This window comes from Aquila chrysaetos, chromosome 15 (genome assembly GCF_900496995.4).
Source record: "Aquila chrysaetos chrysaetos chromosome 15, bAquChr1.4, whole genome shotgun sequence".
NCBI classification, from domain to species: Eukaryota; Metazoa; Chordata; class Aves; order Accipitriformes; family Accipitridae; genus Aquila; species Aquila chrysaetos.
The window spans coordinates 25,726,754-25,742,141 of NC_044018.1; the positions used below are offsets into that span (position 1 = coordinate 25,726,754).

General features: G+C 38.4%; 1 protein-coding gene across 4 annotated transcripts in view; it reads left to right on the forward strand.

Annotated features, from left to right (window-relative positions):
- Positions 1-10,848, forward strand: part of MCPH1 (microcephalin 1) — a 129,438-nt gene extending 118,590 nt beyond the window's left edge. For 3 of the 4 annotated variants that reach the window (XM_030037523.1, XM_030037524.2, XM_030037527.2), the window contains 2 exons: positions 8,716-8,953; positions 10,631-10,848. In XM_030037523.1, coding sequence (XP_029893383.1) covers positions 8,716-8,953; positions 10,631-10,686 — 294 coding nt within the window. In that variant the 3' untranslated portion in view covers positions 10,687-10,848. Of the gene's footprint in view, positions 1-2,419; positions 2,538-8,715; positions 8,954-10,630 lie in introns of those variants that run through there. The other variant, XM_041128834.1, reaches the window with a different exon arrangement.
- Positions 10,849-15,388: the final 4,540 nt, after the last annotated feature.

The window sequence follows — 15,388 nt, forward strand, 5'->3', positions numbered from 1 at the left end:
AAAAACATGTCCATGTATATATTACATACCTTTTAAAGTCATGGCTGGTTGTCTAAAGCAAATTATTTGGAGGCTGAGATTTTCTTGATTTGTACATTGGCTCAGCTACATTTGTTCAACTGTCAGCTGAGTTAAGGAAAAAGGCTTTCTGATTTTATTTTACTTCCTTTGTGGGTTTGAGACATATGAACTTGCATGCATTTAAAAACTGAGATAGATGGAGAGTCCTACCAATAATGCCAGATACAAAATGGTGAATTCAATATGGCTCACTTAGATCTGCTGCACAGAGGATCCGTATATGCTCAAACCAGCTCTTTGTCATACATGTGACGAGGCCACCGCACCAGCACACGTTGGCATTAAATGTACAACCATCCCATCCATATACTGCATTTGTTGTCTAGGATTTTGCTAAGCTACCAGGCCGGAAAGTCTGATTAATCGTGACCTAAAGTAGTAGAACTGTAGATTGACTCTGTCAGGTTTTTTAATTACTAAATTATCTTCATCTCAACCCATGAGTTTTCTCACTTTTACCCTTCTGAATTTCTCCCCCATCCTGCTGAGGCGGGGAGCAAGCAGCTGTGTGGTGCTTAGCTGCCTACTGGGGCTAAACCACGACAGATAGGAATTAAAATAACCTTGAGAGACTTAAGGAATGATCAGAAATAAGTATGATGGAGTTCAGTAAGGGCAAGTGCAAAGGAGGGAGAAACAATCACCTGCAGATTGGCAATGCGGTATTTCTGCCAAAAGAGGAACTGAGTATTTTAGAGGATCCGAACCAAGATGTGTCACCTATGTCATACTCCGATAAAAGAAGCAGGCATACTGGGATGTGTTAACAGGAATGCTATGCGTAAGACCCATGAATTGTTTGCAGTGTGCAGAGCAGTGGTGGGGCCTGAGCTGGAGTACAGCGTCTAGCTTTGGGCACTGCGCTTCAGGAGAGATGTGGATCCGTTGGAGAGAATCCAGGGGAGAGTAACAAAATGATCAGAGGTCTACAGAACATGACCCATGAGCAAAGACTGAAAGAACTGTGTTTGTTTAGTCTAGAGAAGAGAAGGCTGAGGGGAGACATGATAACTGTCCTCAAATATTTAAAAGGTTGTTGGAAATAGGAAGAGAAGAAATTGTTCTCCATGTCCCTTGGCACTAGGACAAGAAGTAACAGGCTGAAAATGCAGCAGAGGCAATTTAGGTTATATTATTAAGAAAAGCTTTCTAACTGCGAGAGGAGATAAGCATTGGACTAGATTGTGTATGGAAGTGGAGAATTTCTGTCTTTGAATTTTATTGGGATTCTTGGGGGCTTGTCACATAGAGTATATGTAACCCTCGTGGTATGCCAGTGATGCAGGTCTCAGAGTTATATGTGCTGCACTCGTATACTGCTTCGGAGTGATGCATGGCACAGTGCTGCGTTGTTGATATTCAGGTGAGGAAAACACCTCCCAATTATGATTGGTAATTATTTGCAGAATTCTGACACAAATTTGCAATTGCAGTTTGCAGTCTTCTCACTGCCTGGTAGTCACTTGAGTTTAATTCTCTTGAAATATGTCAAAAACAAGGATGGACAAGTTCTTGAGGTATTCCTGAAGCAAAGTTTAAATTTCTAATCCTGAAAAATCCTTCCTTTGTTAGCTCATCTGTAATGAAAGGGGGGGGGGGGGGGGGTTAAATTTCAAAAAGAATTAGTTTATGTTGAAACCAAAAGCAAATATATTTAATTCAGAATCTTTTTGAAGTTATAAACAAAGAGTTATAGTAAAGCGACCACATCTTACAATCTTAGCAGAGTGTTTTTAAGTGATGTATATTGGAAATACAGGTCCTTGATTTAGAAGTCATACTTATCCTCAAAAGGGAAAAGACTTATTGTTTTACCCTGATTTGTTTTTTATTAATCTATAGTTGATAATGTTGATATTACATAGCATTTAAAAATAGTTCTACCTCTGGAAAACAAGGAAATTAAACTAAAAATAAGTGAATTTGTTATCTTTTTTCCTGCAAAAATTTCTCTGCCGGAAAAAATGGTTCAAACATCTTCCAGTATAATTTTGAATATCCGCCAAACAGTAGATTTATTTGCCAAACATTTTCATACAGTATTCCCACTGGGACTCAGTCTTTCAGAGAATAAATTGGTGAAATTAACTTTTCTTATCAGTCTATGGGATTTGAGAGAAGCAAGGTTGTCTGCCAACACACAGTGGAAAGAAACAATATCAGCTAAATTGTCTGGATTCAAGCGTTCTTCCCTTCGCCCTCGTCTTGGCCAGGAAACACTTACATGAAGGACTATACAGAGGAGGGGAAGAAACTGTGTTTTGAAGAATTTTCCAGATAATATTGTCTTGACTGCATGCCATTTCTCCTTCTTTTACTTTCCTTTTTATTTTTCAAGACCGGACATTGAAGGTTTCTTTTTTCTGGACCAAATTTTCCACTCTATCTCCCTCCACTTCTGGCTCCTGGCTCAGTGCACCAGTCGTCTTCTACTGCACAAACGCATACCAAGTTTGCCTGTAGGTAATCTCCGTTCATGTGCATGTGCTGGGGTGCTGATGTAGCCTTATCAAGCGTTCAAAAAGGACGTTTTCACTTCTGTCTGTCTGAAGGCTTATGCTTCTCTAATTTGACAGAAAGGGACCTTCTATTTTAGCCAAATGATATTGATAACCAATGCGAAAGCATAGTTTCAATAACTATTCAGAAATAAGGATGCAATATTTGTAAATAATTTCCATGAATGTTGCAAGTTGATTTTTGCTCTGTGAATGAAAAACATCGCTCGCAATAACAAATGCATTTCATGCTGAAGAGCAGAATAAGGTTCTGGGTGCTGTTGAGACAATAGTATGGTAGTACGGCTTGAACCAGTTGGGGTCCTGCATCCGTGTGATGTTCCATTAACTTAAATAAGATTCTTCAAAGCTGATGATCTATTTCTTTGTGAAACAGCTTGCTGAAGGAAGTTGTTTCCAGCTCCTAACATGCTCTTTTATACTGGAGAGCACCAATTTATTTATCTAGTACAGCATTTAAATGTAATTTTTAAAGCTTTTAGTGAAAGCTATTTCAATTTTAGTATTCTCAATGTATAAAAAAAAAAAATCAGCAAACTGCTAAAATAAAACATAAGAAAACAAACTAAAATGATAAGCTTTTAATTTAAGTAGAAAATATATGTCACACATTGTTCCTACAAAAATAGAGTTGCTGTTTGGTTAGTTGTTCTATTCTCCTATTAAACCTGATATTTAGAAAGATGAAAAAGAGAGCATTTCTTCTTTGTCCTGCAGGAGTACTGCACTGTTAACACAAACTTCCTTGATCCCTGTAGGGTCCTGCAGATTCTGCAAATTCCTCACTGCAGGATAACTGTACTTTCAGAAGTCTGCATGCTGCAATGCGCTGCTCTTTATCAGAAGCAGGCTGATGCTCCACTTGTGTGGATGTGTGTGAGCCCTTGATCTTTACATGTACATGGGGTTCCACATATGTGTTTTTCTTTTGAATTTTTCCTAAATGACGGACTGTCTGAAAACGCATATAACCATGCAAGTGTAATGTTTCCTAACAGTGTTGCAGTTTTGAGTGCGTTCTTCACGAGGTCTTTGTACAGAATTACAGTAACTTAAAATGTAAACGTTACTTGCCCAGTATATTTATCCATACTGATATCATATGAATATTAAAATCTTAGAGCTTAATATTTCCCCAGCAACATCACCCAACTATATTAAATGAATATGCTGTTTTATGTGTCTCTTTTTGTTAGATTTGTACATTATCAAACCATAAAGTCTGGGTTTTTTGGTTTTATCCATTTTGTGGTTTTCTGTTGTTTAATAGTTGCAGACTGGTGAACTAATCTGTAAGACTTCAACAGTCAGATTCTTTCCTTTTTAGTGAAAAGGAGCAATTTCTTATCAACTTCAAATGAAATAATACTTGGTCTTTGGATTGATATAAACCATAAAATATACAACCTTCTCTCTTCAAACTATGTCTGCAATTTTACCTTCTGCTGTCTGCATTTAATAAAATGTTTTTATTATTTTTGCAAGTAACAATAACCAAGATATCAATTACAGCTTTCTGTAACTTCAGTAAATACTTCATTAAAAATAGCCTTTTCAAATAGGTGTTGGTAAGGTTTCCAATCCTATATAAAGGCTCAAATAGTAATGATAAATAAAATCATAAGTTTATTTTTGTAGATGTATTTCTCTCTGGTGAATAATTGAAAGTAAGAATAAAGATTTACCATAATGCATACATTGATTGTGTAATGCATGCACAAATTTTCGGATGTGTATAATTATTACAGATGGTTACATTGTATATATTTTTAAAGCTAGTACTTCACATTTTCAATTCTAGCCTACAAATACAATTTCTATTAATTTTAATAAATCATAACCATATTCTCCATTTAGTTTTTGTGAAGTAGTATTATGCTAATAGCATTTTAAACTGGAAATTTTTTCATGTGCTATTTTCTGGAAGTACACTGAAAACTGTGTGCTGTATATAGGACTTTAGCAGTTTCAGTGCTGAAAAATTTCCAAGTACATCCAGAAGAATTATTTTCTTAGATTTTCTATTGCATGAATTCAAGTATCCATTCAGAGATGATACCTTTGTGGGACTTGATGTCTGTCTCCTGAGCCTCATGAAAAGATCACACCCTTGGACTTTTATGGGGTTTTGTGTTTGTTCCCACACCCCACCCAGCAGGAGCTATTTTCATAAAGTTCTAGGCAAAGCTGCAAAGTTTGGGGGTTTTTATAATACATGCTCTTTTGGCTTGTGGGGATTGAAAATCAGTCACAGGGGAGACAATAATTGGTGAAGTGGGTTTTGTGGGTTTTTTATAATGAAGAAGGCTCTATTTCTTTATCATACATTCTCCTTAAGTTTTACTTCTGTCAAGAGTGATTTTTTTTTTTTTCCTTTCAAAACTCAGGTTCAAACAAACATCTAAATTAATGGTACATTTATGAGAAATGCATACATGTAAGAGGCATCTTCCTGCTGTTCATCCAGCTAGTGAAAGAATGAGGTTAACACTGAGGATCTTACCGAAAAGAGTAAATAGATGCTTCTATAACATTTTGGTTTTCTGTCCAACTGCTAACGAAAATAATTAGAAAGGAAAATTGGTACTGTCTGTTATAATAGGGACTGACACAATTGTAACCATAACTACTGACTGATACATACACAATTTGTGGAAATAGTCTTTTGTGGACACAATTTGTGGAACTTTTGGGGTCTCATATTTTCCCAGGCTTGGTCTCTGCTGAGGAATTATTTATTTATTTGTAAAAGCTTACGCGAAATGTGTATGGTTTCAAAGGGCTGGGAGCACCCCTGGCGTGCCATGAAGGCTTTGATGTTGCAAAGGCAGCTGAATCAATTCAGGGGTAAGAGCTCGATTGTGCCCTCTCATCCCACCGCCAAACCCTGTGTGGTCAGCTAGCTGCCTTTTCAGCAACTGGCTAGCGGTGTTTCTTTCAGGTTAGCGGGCCAGAAAGCAAAGTTAACCTTTCGGACTGCTCTCTGAGCTCTGAGCGTAATTGCTGTGATTTTGCCCTACCTCTAAGACCTGTGCGTGGACCCAGTGTGCTTGAGCAAATCCAAGCGCAGCCTGTTGGGAAAGCCGTGGTGGTGGTGATCCGGATGAAGGGAACGTAAAGATGACGTTCCATGCTGAAGCTTTCCTCTGATGCTACCACCGAGATGTACTGTGTTCTTACCCTGTCCTCCTCTCAAATGCACTGATAATGCACACAGCTGGAATTTTAAAGGCAGTTTAAGAAAATCATCTCTATACCATGTCAGCATTTCACTTTCCCGGGTTCTCTTAATATGTACTAAATGTATAGAATAAAGCATGCTATTTGTGGACATCAGCTGAGGTGAGTGCTGGTGGGTCCTTAAAACTTGGATTTCCTGATTACATGATTAGCTGTGTACACATTTGCTTTTAATATTAATTTAATCCAACAGTTCTTTCTATAGGAAGATGTATCATATAAGTGATTCTTCATTACAGTGGCAGCAAATAAATCCTTTCAGGGGAAATGTTTGAGGAAGTGGGAATACAATCAGCCCTTTTAAATCATACTCCCTAAAATATGTGAAATAGCAGATTGCAACAATTTGTATTTGGTGTTGTCTATCTAACACAAGTCCTATTGCATTTTTAAGATAAAAGCTTCTCAATCCCAATAATTTTCATCTTCAAAATCTTAGAGTTCCAGGTTGACAAAACCAGTGTAGCTTCTGTCTTTTTAGTTAAATCCGAATTATTTTAGATAAAGTAGCATTAAACTCTCTTGGTAATTGTCTTTCTTCTATTGGTTGCATCTGATTTGGGCCAATAAACAATTCTAGAGAGCTCTGTGTCAGATCAAATAAGATGGCATTGCATATGTCATGAGGCTGTTCTGAGGTTAATGTGAAGAGATTGTTATTTTTCACTATAGCGCATTCTTTAATTTGTTGACCTTGCTTACAACAAGCACTTTTGTAGTTTCACAATTGTGCAGTTTTTTAATTCATCAAAATGAATTATTGCAGTCCTAGTAATATGAAAATCATGACACTGCTCTGTACATCAGAGGTTGTGAAGTGTTTTATGTTCTTGAGCGAGTCCCATTTTAAGACATTGAGTGTGGCCTCTAAGCCTCACAAGACCCATCAGCAAGGGCTACACTCGATGATTAGTTTTGTTTTTCATGACATCAAGATGCCTAGCAGACAGATATTCATAGAAGAGCATTCTGCTCAGACGGAGGTAGGCAGTACTCTACTGCATCCAAACCCAGATGTTCTGCACATGTGTAAAGCATTGGGTGCCAGCTTATGTACAGGAAGGGCCATCAGATATATTCAATGAGTTTTGGTCCTCCAAAATCTGCAATAGAACTCTGCTTTGATCCTGTGATCAAGAAAATTATTTAGCAGCTGTTTGACTTCCATGAGACAGGATTAGGCGCCGTGTCATTCATAAACCTAAATTCACAGAAGAATAGAAAATAAAGGGTGTTTCTTGGATTGTGCTTGAGTCTTTTGGGCCTGCTTCATCCATAGCAGTCACTGTCTTTATAACTTGCTGAATTCAGAACGCAAAGTATCAACTTAATTTTATTCTCAGGAGAGCAGCCAAGGAATTAACAATCAGGGAAAGTTGGATTATTTATTGATGGAGGAGATCTCAAAATTCAGATTGGGATCAACTTGTCCAAGAGTAGCAGAGGACAGTGGCACAGAACCACTGAGCTATGAAGTCTCATCTTAGCATGGGCTTCACGCTTTGCAGGTGCTTCATCTAGCTAGTTGATCAGAAGTGCTAAGGCAATTCACTTTGACTTTTATCTAGGGATCTGTGAACATCCCATGGAACTGTTTGGCTTTATAAACCCCTGTAAACTAGGTGAAGACTCTTAGTTTGGCTGCACACCTGCCAAGAACATATATTATTGCATTAAATTCTTAAGTGCCTGTGGTTTCACAGCAGGTTTGTGCCAGGAGGGAGGAATCCACTCAACAAGTAATTTCTTCCACTGTTGCAGTTACACCTCCTCACTGATGACAGTTTCACATTCAGATGCCTCATATAAAGCAGATATATACAGAGCAACCTTTCCTCTATGTAATGTGCTTGTGTCGATCATCTGTATGAAAAATTCCAAGCATCACATAATATGAAACATTTATTTTTGTTCTTTTCTTACTATTAACTCCAGTCTCATTATAAATTTTCCAAACTTTGACAAGAGATACAGAATCAGGCACATTACATACATCAGTTTGGGAGGTCAATGGCAACCTCGCTCTAAGAAATACAAGCTTGCTTTTTTTTTTATTTTAGTACAAAAATTTTATATTGCGTGCCATGGTGTGTACACTTGTTGTGTGCACTGCTCTTATGCACATTATACCTAAAGGGGATGGCTTTAATTGCTGAACCGCTGTCCTGCCTGGTATATACAGAGAAGAAAATTTGCCTCATACAGGTCAAGCAGGTTTTTATTACAATGATCAAACGCTAAAGGCTGCACAGCATTCACAGAGCACTTCTTTTTTTGGTTTTGTGGAGACAAAAGAGTTTACATGAAACAGTTTGCTCTGAGTTCTGATACATTTGCATCACTTCATACATCTATCTGAGAGAAACTGCAGTTCGTACCTGTGGAGCACAGGAGGGGAAAAGAGGTCCTAAAGTAGTTTAAACTCTGAATTAGATACGTTTGTAAAGCTCCTCGATACAAACTGATGAGCGCTATATGTTGTAAAGGCTTTCATGGGTTGTATTTGTGCTGCAAGACTGTAATTATTTATAATATCCTTTAATATTTCTGTGTGATGGCCAGTGTTATAAATGTAAGAGTGTAAGATTATGGTGAAAAATAATACTGCCAAGTGCTTTAAGAAGTTTCATAGGTAAACCATCTGACCTATAACGAAATAGTCTCAATTCTGGTTTGGGAATTGTGTTGAACAAGTACAGCAAATTCTTTGTATAGTTTACCGAAGAGTTTCTGATAACCTGAAAAAGTAAAGTTCATACTCATGTACGATATTTCTTTTTTTTTTCTGAAATAAAGAAGTGAAGGATTAGTTTTACTTTGAGTGGAAATGCAACACATCATTGGTTAATGAATGTCCTTGTTTCCTCACAAACAGATCTGCAGACTTCAGCATCACCTATCAACAGGAAAATACCAGCAGAGTCTCTTTTCAAACCAGCCTGTCATGTTTGTATCTCCTACCAGTCAGCCACCCTGCAAAAAGCTAATTGAACTTATACAGCTGTCAGGAGGGAAAACATGTAAAGCCTTACGTCAGGCAAAAATCTGTATAGGAAAAAAACCAGGAAAGAAGTACCAGGAAATAAAATGTTTATCAGAAAAATGGGTATTAGGTAAGACACTAAATTTCAACTCATATAAAATATTCAAAAATTGACTGTAAATAGTTCGCTAAACAGAGGTTATGGAGGGAAGAAAATGGAACAGACTGCTACAGTTAGGTTTTCAGGAAGGTTGTCTCCATGGTGAGGACTTTCTCTTACGACTAAGACTGCTTTATGATGGTCCTGGTACTCACCATTGTAATTTTGTCAAGAACAATTTTCATCCAAAGATTTTCAAATTTATCTTTTGTATGATTGTTTCATTTAGAGCAAACTAAATTATGGGGAAATCCCCATAGGATAATTGATTTTTTAAATGGCATGTATTTCAATTTTAGATGTAGTAAGAAACATTTTAAACTGGTATAAACTGGCATAACACTAGTGAAATATGGTAATTGGCACCCTCTGGTAATCTGTCCCGAATTATATATTGTACATCCGAAAGACAATTTTCTGCAGTCTCTACCTCACTTGTAAAAAGTTTCTTTTTTAAATCTTCTGTTAAGTTTCTAAGGGTTGTTAGTCCATCGCTTTTCCATTATGGACACCACAGTTCTAACAGTTATCTGTTTGCAGGGCATCAGATACAAAATTGCAATGTCCTCACCCTCAAAGAAAAGCTTTTGATAATTTATGTAGGATTCACAGCTTGCCGTCTGATGCTCTCTCTTTTTCAGACAAGATAAGGGTATTTCCCAAAAAGGGACCTTTTACATATTAGAAAAAATCAGATTAATTTATTGTCATACACTATGTCAAGCTCCTCGAGATAGTGCCTCACTCAGACTCTAGCAATAAATGTACTGCATGACTTGATGTTACATGAGACTAGCCATGCAAGTCCCAATCTCTTGACCATTAATGCTATCAGATCATAATGACTTAAAACCTGAAAGAAAATACCACTAAAGAAGAAAGGAAAAGTGAGCCATAAGGAAAAATAGTCATCTAAACGCAAATGTTATTTGATACTTTCTTAAAGTATAAGATAAAATTGTGAAGATTGGAGAGAGAGGCATAAGAAGGTGGCATTGTTTATTGTGCCTTTCTCCGGCTTCAAAGAAGACTTGAAGAGCAAGTGTGGCCAAAAAAAAAGTGACCAGATGAGGAAACCAGAGGTTTGTGCAAGACTAAAAATATGATGTAGTAAATTAAACACAAAAGTTTCACATAGTAGTACTTCAGTCATAAATTCCAGATGGACAGAGGTAATGATCTCTTTTCAGAGATACAGGAAGGATACAGGCCTTTCAAGCTCAGCCTCTTTCTCAGCAACTGTTCACATAATAGTATGAACAGTGTCACCTATAAATTGCCATCTTAATCAAATAATTCAAATCAGATCTGAAGTTTTGTCTAATCTTCAACACTTCACTGTTGCAATCCACTTGGTTTGTGGCTATCTGCTTTCTGCTGTTAATACCAGCTGCCAATTAATTCACTCAAGGTTGATCACAATAAAAAGCATAGAGGTAGATAATGCAGCACTTTTTTTTAAACTTAAAGTAAATGGTAAGTGCTTGCGGTATTATCATTTGACTCTTTGCATTTATTTTCTCTGTCTGGGTTCTCAGCTCCACCAAACTGTTCTATGCCAGAAATTGCTCTGAAGTATGTTGCTGCTTTATAATCTGTTTCTTTTGCATTTTATCTTAAATAATCCTGCTTTTTAATTTCTTTTAGATTCAATCACTCAGCATAGAATATGTCCCATGGAAAACTACATTTTTCAGCTGTGAGCTAACTCAAGAGCTTCCATATGGTTCTAAGGAAACAAGCCCACTTTGCATTCAACAAAAAAATAAGCTGTGAATAACATTTCTAAGAAAATACAAGTTACATATTTTTAAATACAAGGAAATGTTTTCTACATTTTTATGACTTGTGTAAGTGTTCATCTTGTGAAATCTTTAGTTTTTTATAATAAAGTACTTCTCTAATAAAAGTCATCTTGCTTTTATTTATGTATTGAAGACCTTTGGACCTAAACATTGAAAGAATCATTATTCACTGGGACGAAGCGGAAAGATATTTTCTAATCTCTAAGCAAAGTTGATCATGTTAGAGTGCAATTAAAAGATGTGCATGCAGTGTGGGTGAGCGCGCCTGAGCTAGATCTGGTGTAGTCAGCAGGAGCTGTGCTGCCAATGCAGACGCATGGATCCTGTAGGCTCCTCAGTCCGAGTGCCTCTGTGGACGGCTGAAGGCCCACGTTGCTGCATTTTCATGACCATTGCTAATTACGTTTTTTTGGTAGAAGGATAAGGTTGCCCATCATGCTCAACTCACACCTGCTGGTGTGAACTTGCACTTCTAAACTGAGTTTTCAAAAGTAATTGAAACTCAGTAATTATGCTCAGATGCATAGTTAAGAAGGTATTACTTTATTTCAATAACTTTAACTGCATTTCAGACTGTCTACCTTACATCTACACTGAAACCATACGCAATTACTGATCCCGAGTCACATGAATTACAACAGCACATCATTGAAGTGCAAAAATCTGTTGAAAATGGAACATATCAATAAATCCCCCCCTGTTTTGGGTTTGTGTGGCGGGGTTTTTGGTAGCAGGGGAGGGGCCGCAGGGCCGGCTCCTGTGAGAAGCTGCCAGAAGCTTCCCCGGCTCCGAGTCGGACCCGCCGCTGGCCCAGGCCGAGCCCGTCAGCGACGGCGGTAGCGCCTCTGGGAGAACAGCCTTGAGAAGGGGAACCTGCAGTGAGTGGGGGGATCGGGATGGGAGAGGAACCCCTGTGCGGATACGAGGGGAGTGAGGAAGGAGGGGAGGAGGAGCGGGGGAGGAGGGGATGCCCCCGCAGCCCGTGGGGAGACCAGACGGCAGGCTGTCCCCCCCCAGCCCACGGAGGGGAGCGGGGGAGCAGATGCCCACCTGCAGCCCGGGGAGAGAGGAGCCCACGCCGGAGCAGGGGGATGGATGCCCCCCAGGATGGCCGGGACGCCAGGGGAAAGCCCGCGCTGGAGCAGGCTGTGCCTGGAGGACTGCAGCCCGTGGGAAGGACCCATGTTGGAGCAGTTTGTGAAGGACTGTCTCCCGTGGGAGGGACCCCACGGTGGAGCAGGGGACGAGTGAGGAGTCCTCCTCCCCCTGAGGAGGAAGGAGCGGCAGAGACAAGGTGTGAGGAACTGACCCCAACCCCCATTCCCCGTCCCCCTGCGCCGCCGGGGGGAGGAGGGAGAGAGAACCGGGAGTGGGGCTGAGCTGGGAAGGAGGGAGGGGTGGGGGAAGGTGTTCTAAGGTTTGGTTTTACTTCTCATTATCCTTGTTTTGATTTGATTGGTAGTAAATTAAATTGATTTTGTTCCTTCCCCAAGTTGAGCCTGTCTTTTCCCCGTGACCATAAGTGGTGAGTGATCCCTCCCTGTCCTTGTCTCGACCCACGAGCTTTCCTTTGTATTTGCTCCTCCTCATCCCAGTGGGGCCGTGGGGGAGGAGTGAGGGAGCAGCCTCATGGTGCTTTGTTACTGGCTGGGCTTAGACCACAACAATCCTTTAGGTATGCTTGAAAAATGTATGCCAATGTCTTAAATGTTAAATTCCTCTTTAGTCTGTGGTTTTGTTTTTAGCAGGTACAAGTAAGATTTGTATGTAAAGTATGTTGTGTAACGCTTTTTTATCTATAAATGTACAACCTCCTTTAAGTATTTGCAAGGTCCATCAGAATGATATATCATCATCACAGAGAATAATGTATTGTCAAGTAACTTAACGGCAGATCATAACTCACACCTTCCAAACTCGGTGCTCCCCTCAGAGTACTGTCAGCATAAGACAACAGAATCCCTGTAGTAAAAATAATGATTTCAAGTTAATATTATGGAACAATCAAGGTACAATGGTTTCTAAATGTTGCCATTCCAGTGCATTGTTCTAACTTCTTGGGCTTTTAAAGGGATTTGGATGTACAATTTCTGTAAACTTGAGGAGTATACAAATTTTTTCTTCAAATTCAGCAGTGTCTGGGTGGCAGGCTGTTTCAGGCATAAATTGCATTTGTATAGTTGCTCTGTAAAATGTTCAACATACTTCTTAATGGAAAAGCTCCAAGTTATCATTATTTTATGGAAAATTAAACTGACTTTATTTTCAAAAACACTGAGCACCTGTATCTCAAAAGATTAAGATCTCATTTGCAAGTATCTAAGAAGTGCTATATAGCTGGTTTTAGTATAGAAACTAGAAAATGTAATTTATTGAGGTCTTTTCCTCACTTAGTTTTCTGGCATGCACATTTTTAACAGCATCTCAGCTAGGAAAACTATGTTTGATACAAAAATTGGTATGTTTGATACAAAAATTGGTAATCAGGTCTGTCCACAAATTGTACTGTATATAATCAAAAAGACCATTTACTGTGGAGCACTGGTAACATGGTATCACTTTTCACCCTTGACCTTATGAGCCCCTTTATTAAGAAACTAGTTGCCAAGTACTATAGACTAAAATATAAATATTTAAATAGGTTGTGGCATGTGAACATATGGTTCCCAGTAAATAACAGAATAATTCATTTGAATTATATTGCTTAACTTTGAGTATTACAACCTCCTCATTTATTTTGTAGTCATTTCCTAAGTGTACTACCCATAAAAATCTGTCACTATTAATTTATATAATATAACATTCTAAATCAGCTTTTCGTAAATCTTCTTAAGATTAATCTCAGCTATTTAAATTGTAAATTCTTGGATCAACTTGTTGGTCTTTATTAGTCACACATGTAACAGACTTGACAACAAAAAGTCTAATAGACTTTTTTCTAAATTAAAATGTTTCAGATAATACAATGACAATTTAGATAGTTTCATCTCAAATTACATGGTTTGATAGAAATCCCTATCTATTGGCTGTACTTGCAAAATTTGTAGTACACAGGTAAATACAGCCAGCAGGAACTTAAATGCCTAATTTTAGTCTCACATTATGGGCAATAGGAGTGCTGTCCATCCATATTGACTGTTGCTTTGTAAGAGTACATGGTGAATACAGGAGAGGTTAGAATTAAATCCAAAGACTAGCATGTTGTACGGCAGTAAAAAAGAAATACTATTTCACGTTTACAGCCTGGAGTCTTTCACACAAACAGCTTCTGTCCTACGTACCCTAGTGTAGGTTCTCACCCACCTCAGCGTTGGAAGGAAGGTGCTTTTCTACCCGACACCTCAACAGGAAAAGACACCACCTGTGGTCATCCCCTCAGGAAACCAACACAGGAGGGAGAACGATGAAAACTTGTCAAATTATTCAGAAGAAATCCACCAACTGAAAAAACACTTGTACTTGATACCAAGGTCCTAAGGACAGTAACACACAGAAGAAAAGGCCGAACACCCAGCAACACGAAACATCAATGATTCATGGGCAGTTTCAAGTTGATCGGTGCCAAGATCTTTGCAACGTACAATGCTTAATGGACAGTCTGCCACAGTACAGCACAGCCGCACGCTCTCGCCTCTACGAAACAGTACCATGCTCACCTTACCAGGAACCTACTCTTTTTTTTTTTTTTTCCCCTTTTTTTTCTCTTAATCTTTTTTTGTGGACAGAGGTTGTCTTAACCTTACCTTTTTTATCTTGCATGAATATTTTTGCCATTCATTTGTGAAAAATTACTTAGCTTAGCTGCTGTCTCTCCTTCTCGGAGAGCTCCTGCACCCCTGCTAAAGGCTGTCTCTAACAAAATCACATTAGCATGATTAAAGATCTTTCTAAGTTAGCTTAATTTGATTAGAAATCTGTTTAAACCAAAATAAATTGAAAAGCCAAAATAAGTATTATTCCTTCCTGAGATTCACATTAGCCGAGTTAATTTTTAAAAGTAGTTTAACTTCCAGCACAGGTCCTATTTTAACTCATTTTACTTGCATCAGTGGTATAGGTGATATCACTTGGATGCACAGACCACAAATTTCCCTCCCCTCCTTCCTCTTCCAGAGATAAGAAAAGGTTTTACCACACTTTGCATAATTTACTGGGGACTCACACTGGCAAATACAGAAATACTGAGGACAAGCACAGGCATGACCTTGAAGAATGTGTTGCTTAAGCTGTTACAGTGCACAATTGGTGTCCTCTTCAAACAGTATATCCTTAAAAATAAATTAGGATCTAAAACAATTTCTTTGTAGTTACAGTGACTAATCATGTGAGATTGGCTAAGGATGTGTTTGAAGGCAAAACTGCCAGAAACTCATAATGTGGGTGGATTATATATCTCTTTTTCCCCCTTTCTCTGCTTTTGTAATCAGTTTTACATTGCAACTGCATTTGGGGTGTATATATCTAGTGAGTAAAAAGCCTCTAAATATTCACAGTGATCCTAGCATATGAGCCATCTTGTATTGACGACTTAAACTACAGATTTGTTGAGCTGGTTTTATGTTTCTGGATATCTTCCTGATTCAACTATAGGCAACATTTT